Source organism: Macrobrachium rosenbergii, chromosome 40, assembly GCF_040412425.1.
Source record: "Macrobrachium rosenbergii isolate ZJJX-2024 chromosome 40, ASM4041242v1, whole genome shotgun sequence".
In the NCBI taxonomy this organism is placed as follows: Eukaryota; Metazoa; Arthropoda; class Malacostraca; order Decapoda; family Palaemonidae; genus Macrobrachium; species Macrobrachium rosenbergii.
The window spans coordinates 14,692,666-14,705,165 of NC_089780.1; the positions used below are offsets into that span (position 1 = coordinate 14,692,666).

The window sequence follows — 12,500 nt, forward strand, 5'->3', positions numbered from 1 at the left end:
AGGATGACATTGACACCTACGACGAGTTTCTAGAGAAGCCAACGTGGAGTCTTACAGACCACTGGTCTCATGCAAGCAAGAGCTTTAACAAAGCAAGGTACTGATTACAATAGTAGTTGTTTGAAACCACTTATTGAGGATTTAACTGAAAATTTTATTGCATGAAACCTTCTAAAGTTAGGTATACCTTAGTTTAACCAGACCACTGAGCTGATTAACAGCTCTCCTAGGGCTGGGCCGAGGGATTAGACTTATTTTACGTGGCTAAGAACCAATTGGTTACCTAGCAACGGGACCTATAGCTTATTGTGGAATCTGAACCACATTATACCGAGAAATGAATTTCCGTCACCAGAAATAAATTTCTCTAGTTCTTCATTGGCTGGCCGGAGAATCGAACGCGGGCTTAGCAGAGCGCTAGCCGAGTACGATATCGACCAGTCCAATGAGGAACTATGAAGCCTTCTAAATAACCTTAATGCAAAGTACTCAGTAACACCTCAAGTTAATAGACATCAGCTTAGCATTCTTGTGTACTTACCAGCTACCATAAGATGATTATTTTTCTACATGCTAACAATTTTGGCCTGATACATTTTTAGATGTATGTTACATAGAATGTTAAAAGTGTGAATTACTGTTACTTTAGGTTAGGAACTATGCAGAATTACTCTCAGCCATATCTGGAAAATATTCAGGTCTTTGCCACTGAACAAATTTTATTACTTATCAGAAAGTCTACTAGATCCCTGAAGTGCTAATCTATTTTTTTTCAAAGTGCTTCATTATTATGACAGAAGAGGGCAGGATAAAGCACAATATGTAAATACTGCAGCAGTTATGTGATTACTGTATTTATAACATTTCCCTCTAAGTCGACCAGGTAAGGTTTAAATCAGCAAGCAAAGTCATTTCTTATACTTAATGTGATTGCTGTAGATTGGGGGTTCCCCCTGAAAGTGTTGAGAATTGATAAGTACCAGACACATCATCATCATCATCATCCAGGTGCCATATCCCCAAGGACGTCGGCAATCATGGCTCGCCACTCCTCTCTATTTCCGGCTCTCTGCAGCAACTGAGCTGCAGACATTCTTCCCCCAGTCATTCTCACCAATCCATCCATATATTTTTGTCTAGGTCTTCCTTTCGGCCGACTTCCATTGATTTTACCAGTGAGAGAGAGATGTTCTAGTTCTTGTCTTCTCACTATGTGACCCACAAATCAGACATCTGAAATTCTGATAATTCTGTCTGATGACATCTGTTGGTAACTCAGTTCATGGAAGCTTTTAAAAACCGCATGATAAGATTTGGTTGACTAGTTACTACATGTTAAAGCATCAGTTTCTTGAAGATTCTGTTTTATTCAGTCATATCTGCTTATATTTAGCTGAGGAAGGTATATATTAATTGATTTGAAAATGTACTGGCAGGTACCAAAAATCAAGTAGATTTCCTGCAACTTTTTGCAACTTCGCCAACCACTTAATTCAGGCTGTGATACCTACAGTGCATATAAAACTAGTGTGGGTTCAGCAAGGGGCAGAGAGGGCATTGCAAAACACCCTCTGCTGAAATGCCTACAGTGCACCATGTGAACTACACTGAGGCACTGCATTTTGAACCAAACCAATCCATTTAAAAATCCTTCCTGTGGTATGCTTGACTTTATAAAGTATGCTGTATATGAATGCTATAACAAATTTAGTATACTGTACCTGTTCATTGTTTCTGTGTATTTATGTAATATTTATGCATTATCATTAACATAGCCTTTTCTTTAAGGAGGCTTTTCCTTCAGATGAATGACGGGGTGTACATGTCTTAACATTATGATAGACAAATGTTATCCTATTACACCCAATGAATATCTGTAATAATCTATGGACCTTGTAAAACACTCAAATAAGGTTTGTTTTTCTCAAATGAGTATCAGGAAATCTGCCAGCAACAAAACCCTGTGGTAGATACGTCCTCCAACCCGGTGATGTAATGTATGTGAAGTCGATGAACTACCCACGGAGGTATCCCAGATACTACAGATGCAAATGGGTCTTGAAGGTTAGTGAATTTTGCTATTTCTTTTTTTTCTGTTTTTTTGTGAAATTGGAGGTCTCGGCTTAACTACTTATGGCATTTGACAATCTAGATTTTCCTATGTTTTAGATTAAAATTTCCTCAAATATAAAATTATTGCTTGAAATTTTTCCCACATTTTCGTGAACTTTGTGGCCTTACATTTATGCATGTAACCATATTAAGTCTCTTAAATATGCTTCTAGTAGTTTATTTTAATTTTTTCCAAATAAATCCTTCAAAACAACTTAATCTAATAGAGTTAAGGACAATTAGCCTAATCTGGACAATCATCTGTAGTTAATAGATTAATGTGTGTATGAAATGTTTTTTTTTTTGTGGTAATTGTATCTTGATTTGTTTTTCCATTGATTACCCAAGGATTCATCAAACTTTGCTGTACAGCTACAATTACATCTGTTACATACATACTTTCATAATGCAGGCTGTACTGTCATCTGTCCTGTCCTATGCCCTTTCATAGCACATGAAAAGCTGTGGCAAGACTGAAAAAATTATATACAGTACATGCTCTGGGTAAGATAATATTCTACATGAAAGTGGTGCAAATTTTTGAAGTAAAGTTAAGTATCTTGTAAAGACATTCTGTCACTCATCAGCATTTTTTATCTGCACAAAACAGAACTGTGAGTATCTCTGCAGTTTTATCTATATGTTGGTTTACTTTCTGGTGCTGTGGACGTTAGGCAAAGTTTAACATTGTATACACAACAAAGTATATGAAAACAAAGGACAGTTGGTATATACGTTCAGTACTTGATCTTTCTTATCAACAAGCAGTACATAAAATACTGAATACATAATATAAATACATGAAAGAATTTCAGAATTACAACATTCCAAAGTGCTGTAATCGAAAAATCTAAATCTGCAATTATGTAAACCCACACCATCAAGTTGATGTAAACTAACTTTAGGTGTTGGAACTCATAAGAATATGGCTCAGATATTATGCAACTGAGATCATGTCATTTTCTTAATGTCATTTTTTTACATTCCCTCATATATCACTTATATTATTCCAGGGTGCAACCGATGCCACCAAAATAACAGTTACGTGTGATGATTTCATCTTGGGAGACTGTAGAACCAGTCATCTAGAAATTGCTGATCAGTTTTATAGTAGAAAGTAAGAAACCCTGAAGATTCTGTAGTCTTCTGGAGAAATCTAAAGTTCTTACAGTTATTTTGAAAGATTCTAGGATTAAGAAACTGATTACATAGGTGTATTAAATTGTACAGTGCCTGCAAGTGATTGTTCTGTATATATGTATATGTGTATATATATATATATATATATATATATATATATATATATATATATATATATATATATATATATATATATATATATATATATATATATATATATATATATATATATATATATATATATATATATATATATATATATATATATATATATATATACATATATATATGTGTGTGTGTGTGTGTGTGTGTTTAATGTTATTAGCCAGTTTGTAGTACATGAGGAGGTTATTTTAATACCTTTCAAAAGTTTTCAGGGAATGGATTTTCAGATAATTGTATTTGAGATATAAACCAAATGTGTATATCTATATATCTATCTATCTATCTATATATATATATATATATATATATATATATATATATATATATATATATATATATATATATATATATATATATGTATGTATTACCAAAATTTCCTTTCAACAGATTCTGTGGAAACGTTCGGAGAATCACGAAGACCAGTTTAAACAGCAACCTGAGGTTGATCTTCAGAACAGGCCAAGCTACAGAAAAGAATGGCAGATTCTTGTGTAGAGTCTCAGCCTCAGGTATGAACCAGTGAACAAGCACTGGCAAGAGAGGTTTCACATGTCAAGTGTTTTTGCATTTTATGTCAGATATCAAGATTTTGTTTTGATTAGATGATTCCTTCATATGCCTTGCTCGTTAGGTTAGGTCCTTTTTCAGTAAATTTGGCTGCAGTAGGCTAGGCTTCCAGAGCTTAAGGTATTGGAAAAGTTGTTCTTTTATCTGATAATTAACAAACAGATTTTCATTTATCTGAAAATTATCGAGTTGTTTTGTTTATCGGAAAATTAACAACCAGTTTTTGTTTTATCTGAAAATTAGCAACCACAACTGGGAGGATTCTTATTTTCATATGTTGTCATCATTTCACTTTTATTTTCCTCCTGATAATCTGCCCTGTTGTGATGCCACAGTTAATGAACACAAATTGTGAAAACAACACAGATTAGGTAATTAAAGCATTTAGAGAATTGGGAACATCAAGTACTTTCAGTGGACCTGAAGATACATTTCTTACAAAGTTGCTGGAGAGGCAAGACTGACCTTTTCAAAGACTTGGTTGACCTTGAGGAATATAAGCCATTTGATTTTTCTTACTTTGGTATGCAGTTTTGCTTTTGTATACAAATTTTCTGTATTTTTTAAACATATGTAAACTGTAACAATTCCCTGCACATGTCTTAAGTTACCTAAGGTTTCATGAGCAGTTATGATTTGTGAAAGCTGAAAGCATTGCTAGATTTTAAACTGGCTTGCTGAACCATTTTGATAAAGTGTGTGACCTGAGTTTACCCGACAAATGAAAATATTTAAAAACATTTGCCAGACTTCTTTCTGAATTTTCAAACCGATTTGATAAAATCTGTGACCCAAGTATACCAGACAAAATGAAAGCATTTTATATTCTGCCTAGAAAGTTGGCAGCTGTATGCAAAAGTAAATTCTGAAATCCTTTACTGGAAGTATGAAGCCATGAAATATTAAGAAAATTTCAGAAACGAATATGTTTTATAAACTGATGGCTTACATGCTGGGTAACGATTCAAGTATTCTGTTTGATTCCGTCAAATTTCGTTATTGTCAACGTAGGCTACACATGAATCAGAGCAAGAGCCCTGAAATTAGACCGAAAATTAGCTTTTAAAAAGTTGCCCTGGTACAAGAGTACATATGATATTTTAATGTAAGCCACAAATCATAAGTAGCTTATGCTGTGACTGAAAGCATCAAATTTCCTTTATCATCTGTTGTATCACATGTTTTGAAACTAAGTAACGAGCTTAGTTTTATATAATTCTCAAGAAATAAAACGTATTGATCATCATCACTGCAGTCATCTTGTTCACTATCTTGAATACTATATTCATCAGGAGTAAAATTTGTATGTTATGGCAGACTAGAAATTTACAGCAATAAATGTTCTAGGTGTGATGACTACGCCAACGACAGCTGAATTACCCCAGTCTTCTTGCAGTAAGTACATTGTTCAATGTTGTTGTAATTGTTTTTACCTGAATAAGTTTTACGAGTTGTGCCAACAGTGCATCTTACGCAGTGCACTGTGGGCATTCCTTAAGGTTCTTTGCAGCGTCCCTTGTGCCCTAGCTGCAGCCACTTTAATTCCTATTACTGTACGTCCGTTCATATTCTCTTTCTTCCCTCTTACGTTCCACCTTTTCCCCGTTACAGATTTCAGACCTTTCTGCTCTCATTTTCCCTTTCAGCGCTGAATGACAACATAGGTCCCATCGCTTGGCCTAAATTTTACACCTAATTGCAATTTACGAGATTTTTTAATATTTGTATAAAGATGAAGTGGTTACGGTCTAAAAGTTTTAGTGGTTCTTAAGAAATGCAATAGTTTTTGTTTTTATGACAACAAATTATTCCTGGATCTAATGAAAAAAGGTAAAAAAAGTTTTTGCATAATTTTGCTATTTGGTAAACCAAAAGTAGTGCTGCTTCTTGAACAATCTTAGTAAGAAATGCAATATTTTTCTTTTTTTGTGTAACATTGAATTGTTCCTGCATGAAAATGGATAAGGTGCAAAAAGTTTATTTATATTTTTTTCTCTTTTCTTTGCTATTTATGTTCCTACTCAAACAATGGCAATGGTGTTGATAGTATCAGTACATTTTAATAAATATGGAAAATAGTACTATAAGAAAGATTAAAAATTTTAACATCATATTCTGGTACTATATTTCAGTGCAACAAGTGCTATTGTTTCATGAGCAGGAATAAATGTCTAAATGGATTCCAGGATGTGGCAGAATGAACAGTATATCAACAGTTGTGGGTGAAGTGGATAAAAACGAGTATCCTTGGCAAGTGGGTTTAGTCTCACCGCCCACTAGCAAGCCGTTCTGTGGAGGCTCCATCATCTCTGATCAGTGGATTCTGACAGCCGCTCACTGCGTCCAAAGGTAAACCCTCTCTCTTGAAACTACAAATAGATACCTTGGTATTTGAGTATTGACAAATTACAGCATTAATAGATAAAAAGATTTTAGAGTGTTACTTTGGGTAAAATTCAAACTCAAAACATTTCAGATGACAGCTTAGTCTTGAACCGTTACAAATTCTTGCTCATCAACCGAAGAGCGCCAAGCGTACATTACTTACGGTTCTTTTCAGTGTCTTCTTCGGCACCTAGCTGTGACTCCTCATCCCTTTCTCTGTAACTCTGTTCATATTCTCTTTCTTCCAACTGACTTCTCTTACACTTTTCAAACCACCTTACTTTCAATTTGGTTTTCAGCGCTGAATGACCTCATGTGTCCCAGCAGTTGGCCTTTGGCCTAAATTCTATATTCCAGTTCCTATGAAAGTGCAGGTCCGTATGCTATGAAAAGTACAAATTACGTTAGAATTTGGTATTTTTTTCCATGTATGTAGTTACTGCAAATAAGTTGAAAGGTTAATAAGTAATTTAATTTTGGTTTAATAGTTAGTACGTACAACAACAAGCAAAACTCACTGAAAAAATTAAAACTAAGATAAAACACAAACTTCAAGCATGACAGGATTACCTACTCAGGTTTTAGAACAAAATGAAGGCTGCATTAACATACTAATTGTTGGCTGAATGCTATCCAGCAGTCTTATTGGTCAAAATCATGTTGCAAACAGACTTATTGTACAGGTTGCCCTTGGAGCAAGTCGGTGTCTGCATCTCTCTCTCTCTTTTCTCTTCCTGCTAGTGGGGGAGGAATAGACCTAACACCCTTAATTTAAAAAAGATCATTAATGTGCAGAAGAATTCAGTGAATGTAAAACATTAGAGATCTCAGGGCTAGGAAAACAAAGAACAGGCACATCACTGAATACTTAACATACCTAAACACGCTAACTGTAAACCAGGCCATTTTCTTCATTTTACTTGGCTGTATTATAGAAAATGCAATATGTTTTGGTCTAAAAGTGCTATTATATGAGTTACTGTTGAATATATTTAGTTGTGTCAAACCAGTAAGAAAAATTGTTTTGATTGTGCAGCTATTTACAATATAAATAAATCTTAAATGGCAGTGAAATGTCAAACGTACTCAGTATTGTGTGAGAACAGTTTCAAAATTAGCCATAAGACTGCAGTGTTAACTGGGGCGAGGTACCATCACTTCAGTTTGGGAGGGGATTCGTTATATTTTACAGGATCATGCTGGTAAATATCTTTTATTTCTTTTCAGGCAGAGTTTTGCTTCCATGTTTGTTGTGATAGGTGAGCACAACTGGAATTACTTGACAGAAACCAATGTTACAGAACGTAGACCCATAGTCCAGGTAAAATAACTGATAAATATGTTCATATACTGTTAGCATCTAGTTGTTTAGAAAAATCTGTGTAAATACATACTTGTGCATTGTGTGGAGTAGATGTACATTTTTCCCTCATTTTATGCATTAGCTTTGTAGAGATTTGGTTTGACTTAATAATGTGCGTTGACTATAGTTTTAAATCTTTTGTAATTTTGTTTCAGTCTTGTTTCCATGCTTCTGCTGTGGTTTAACACGCGATTTTGTATGTTGTTCTAACCGTATTAAACTGTTGTTTGTCATGTATTAGTGAATATGGCTTTTAGAAGAAACTCTGGAGTTGGCTCTAAACCCATTTTTTGTGGTGGTGAGCGATGATCATTTAGATGGTAGACTATTCAGCCACATTAAGTTCTTCCTCATGAATCTGATCTCGTAAAAACCCAGGGAGGTAATGCCTTTTAAAATACAGGTGTCTTAAAACTCCTTATGTTAATTTCCTTATGCAAAATTAACAGAGTTGTATAGTGGCTATAGTTTTGATGATCCATTGTTTTTAACAAAACACCATGTATCATGCTGAAGAAAAACACTAGTAAATAGTGACCGTTCGGATAAGAATCATGCACTGCATATGATGAAATGGATATCCAATCTTTATAAGTCCAGTTATGGAAAGAAAATGGATATTGATTAATTGCTTGTGATAAGTTATATTCCAGACTGGCACCATATATCTTAGTTTAACCAGACCACTGAGCTGATTAACAGCTCTCCTAGGGCTGGCCCGAAGGGTTAGATTTATTTTACGTGGCTAAGAACTAACTGGTTACCTAGCAACGGGACCTATAGCTTATTGTGGAATCCGAACCAAATTATGACGAGAAATGAATTTCTATCACCATAAATAAATTCCTCTAATTCTTCACTGGCTGGTCGGAGAGTCGAACGCTGGGCCAACAGCGTGCTAGCCGAGAGCTCTACCCATCCTTCTAATGAAGAACCTGGCACCATATAATATGGTGATACCTGCTGTGTGTAAGTCACAAAAATATTTTTAAAATGATTGCTCATTAATTTTCACCCTCACAGATAGCCCCGTATCCAGATTTCGATGGGATCTCACTGAACAACGACTTGGCATTAGTTAAACTGGCATCACCAATCAACTTCCCCACTGATAACAGAATTGCTCCTGTGTGCCTTCCACCACCTAATACTCTTTTTGGGAATGTGAATGCTGTGATCACTGGGTGGGGGCTATCGCAAGGTCAGTAAGCCTAACAATCATTGTTAGTTAAGGAGGTTAAATTTTTCTTTCCAGAGTTTGTTACTGTATATCAAAACAGTGAGATATTGCCTTACATGGAACTACTGTGTCATATTTAAAGAAAAAACTACCATTCAACACAGAATATTTATGATTTACTGTCCACAAAGAAGATTGTTACAAACATACTATTTATCTAAATAGATTTTTGTCTGTTCTGGTGAAAAATACAGAATTCATTTAAACATGGTCTAGAATAGCGGGGTGTGTAAAGAATTTTTGTCATTACATGACTTGTTCATAAGCTCTTATTTGTTCAGAAGCTCTTATGAACACATAATTGACCACAAATAAGGTAGTATCTCTACCATTGGGCCCCAGTGTAGTGGCCATTACAAATATAGAACCATATCTCTACCCTCAAGCCCTGCAGGGTATTGCCAAGCACAGCTGAGCAGGTTTTATTCGGCTGGTCATTTGACAAAAAATCAAGTGTTGAGAATTTTATGCAGAAATTCTCTTAACAGTAAAAATGAGTACGCATTCCCATATCTAACGTGTATTGTTTTTTAATAAAAATATCTTAATAGTAAAGTAATCCCTGAACTGCCCATGCTAATACAGCATCCTTCATAATTTTCAAAAATATTAAGACTACATACATTTATATTACTACTCTTAATCACTCTTATTTGGTGTAACATATCTTTATATTATATATCTTTAGGCTTTAGAAAATTACCTTCTTTACAGGTGTGTTACGTGAACATACCGTGACAACATTGACCAATTCAGAATGCAGTGCACTTACGAGTGGCATTAACCAAAACAAGATCTGTACCAAGCCTGAGACCGGAAAGAACCCATGTCAGGTAAAATGTGCTCTTATCCGTAATCTCATGAGCTTTCATTCTACTCAATTTTTGGTAAAATAAAAGTGCAAATTCATTTGCATTTATTTTTCGTTAATACTTTAGTACGCCGTTTCATTTCGTAAAATTAATACTGCTATTGTTGCCGCTTTTCCTTTAGTGGGTGAGGTACTAGTTTTTCTTTAATAGGTGAGACTACTGTACTGTATCGACTGGTTTTTCTTCAGTTAGATCTTCATTTAGTAGAAATAATGATTTCACCTCAGTTGTTGGGACTGCAGTAAAAATGGTTGGCTTTAGGTGAAGCAGCATGCATTGTATAGAAGGGCAAGTGCAAGCATCTTCAGAAGGGATGGTGATTAGATGCAAGATTTATCCTATTTGATACTTTAAGGACACAGAGAACAAGGGAAACCTGGTTACAAACAGTTTGGAGGGAGGAGATAAGAGCTGGTTATAGAGGAAGACAATCCAAGGTTAAGAATTCATAAAGATCCAGTGCATTATGTAACTCCCAGAAGGCTTAGGCCGTCAGTTTAAAAATTAGAATTATTCAAAAGTCTATGAAATATAGTGGCTGTTTAAAAGTTCTTATGAGATCGTTACTGGTGTCCCCACCTACTAGAACTACGCCGCTAACCAAGGACCACCAGGAATTAGGGAAGGCTTCAGGAACTGTGTTAAAAAGCCAAAATATGAACAGCAAATGAAGTGCCTTGTGAAAACAGTTTAGGGATTACACTAGATTTCTTAAATGGCAGAGTATACCACATCTGGATCCTTAATGTCAACTGATCTCTTATAAAAAGTTCAAACTGGGATTAACCATAGTAAAAATAACTTAAACTGTGAACAGTTTCTTTCTTAGTTTTATTAAGGATAACGCATGAAATTAAGATGCCTGATTGAAGAAGGGCGCTTATGGTTTAGTTTCAAAATTATGATACCTTCAAAGTGTGTGCTTTGCAAGCTACTTATCATTTGGAGCAGAAGTTACTGGAAGAAATGGAAGACAGCAGCAGATGCTAGCCTTATGGTACTGGAGCCTGGCTGGCCTTAAATAACACACATGAAGTTGTTCTAATCGCCTTTCCAGAAGTTAACTTGATATTAATTAAAAGAACTTCACTGCTTTCTAGAATTCTTAACCAATGTAATTCAGGAACCTTTAAGATCAGTTAGTAATGGAATGTGAAGACTGAAATAAATGGTTTATCTCAATTTTTTTTCTGCAGGGTAACTCCGGAGGACCAATGATCACTGCAAGCAATGGAGGCAGATCCATGATTCAGATAGGGGTCATGTCTTCGGATTATGACTGCAGTAGAGCAAACAGTCCTGGAGTACTTACAAGAGTTAATAGTAAGTTTGGACGTTTCATCCACTTGCTAAAAATGATATTCTCAAGAGAATATTTTTAAATATCCATATTATATCATGCCAATTCCACAACTTCGAAAATACTGTGCCACAAATTAAAAATACTGAACCTGAAATGTTATACTAAATGTCACCAAAATAGTATTCCGTTACTTTTCAAAAATACCTCAAATGAAAAATACTGAATCTGATGTATGATACTCAATGTGTTACCAAAATGGTATCCCCTTACTTCTGAAGCTGACTCAGAAAGGCACATACAGTAGTACTTAATGCTGTGCCTGTCAGCAATTGCAGAGGAAACAGACACTCTGCTGCTGTAGTCCAGGAGTCTTAACTTTAAGATATATTACTGATTGCAGCTCTTATGTGTGTTCATTATGTTTATTATGAAAATTGTTTTTACTTCGTACAAATAATTTTTTTTTATTTATGGCTAACTTTTTGTCTTTCAGATTACCTTGCATGGATACAACAAATGACAGCTGGATCATCGTCCTGTCCACCACTTTAGACAGAGGGACACTAGAACCAGTTTCCAAGTTAAAAGGGGGAAAGCTACATCAGTGTGTCTTTTCAATTAAAATGAATATTACTTCTATCATTAGAGTGCTTTTAACATGTATGGCAGTTCATCTGAATGTCTCTAAAAAATATTCCTTTAATGTAAAAAAATGCAATTTTACAAAAATGTGATGTTAGCAAAGCACTTCATAAGATATTTTCAAATAGCCAACTCCTAAAATGCTGTACACTTTCAAATAATGATTTTGAAACTTTCAACTTAAATGGAAGGAGTAACCAAAGACCATTCTGAACTACATTTTTTCAAATATTGAAGAGGGGCAAAACAATCAGTGTGATGTCCTAATGTTTTATTACTTGGAACTTGTCCCACTTAGAGGCATCACTTAAGAGTGTGCATTGCATGGCACCCTGTACATAATACTAGTGTCCCAAGTAGCAGATAGTATGAGAGAGTCCCTTCAGCCCCAGCTGCAGTTTTTTCTGAATTTTTCATTTCATCTGTTCTCTTTGGCCTGTTCTTACTTAGCTGTCTATCTTAAAACTTAACGTTACTCCAGGTACCATCAGTTGAGAAGGAATATTACAAGGCATATCTGCCTTTTACCCCTCATTTATTAGCTCAGAGTTAGCATCGCATCAATTGAACTTCTTGGATTTTCCAGAAGTCGTAAGGTAGTCTTTGTTTTGGTTGGTGCATTGTCTCAGTGCATCGAAGTATGTGACTTCAGCAGGTACAGTTCATCGATTATTGTAGTTTTTCAGTTAATTTATTTACAAATGCTTTGTT

General features: G+C 35.0%; 1 protein-coding gene across 4 annotated transcripts in view; it reads left to right on the forward strand.

The window, feature by feature from the left end:
* Positions 1 to 12,500, forward strand: part of LOC136826147 (trypsin-like) — a 21,989-nt gene that overhangs the window by 8,103 nt on the left and 1,386 nt on the right. For 2 of the 4 annotated variants that reach the window (XM_067083163.1, XM_067083162.1), the window contains exons 3-13: positions 1 to 97; positions 1,940 to 2,064; positions 3,126 to 3,229; positions 3,805 to 3,926; positions 5,332 to 5,379; positions 6,171 to 6,333; positions 7,597 to 7,690; positions 8,756 to 8,933; positions 9,687 to 9,805; positions 11,041 to 11,167; positions 11,641 to 12,500. The exon at positions 1 to 97 is cut by the window's left edge and continues 23 nt beyond it; the exon at positions 11,641 to 12,500 is cut by the window's right edge and continues 1,386 nt beyond it. In XM_067083163.1, the coding sequence (XP_066939264.1) occupies positions 70 to 97; positions 1,940 to 2,064; positions 3,126 to 3,229; positions 3,805 to 3,926; positions 5,332 to 5,379; positions 6,171 to 6,333; positions 7,597 to 7,690; positions 8,756 to 8,933; positions 9,687 to 9,805; positions 11,041 to 11,167; positions 11,641 to 11,699 (1,167 nt within the window). In that variant the 5' untranslated portion in view covers positions 1 to 69 and the 3' untranslated portion in view covers positions 11,700 to 12,500. Of the gene's footprint in view, positions 98 to 1,933; positions 2,065 to 3,125; positions 3,230 to 3,804; positions 3,927 to 5,331; positions 5,380 to 6,170; positions 6,334 to 7,596; positions 7,691 to 8,755; positions 8,934 to 9,686; positions 9,806 to 11,040; positions 11,168 to 11,640 lie in introns of all 4 variants that reach the window. The other 2 variants (XM_067083161.1, XM_067083160.1) reach the window with 1 other exon arrangement.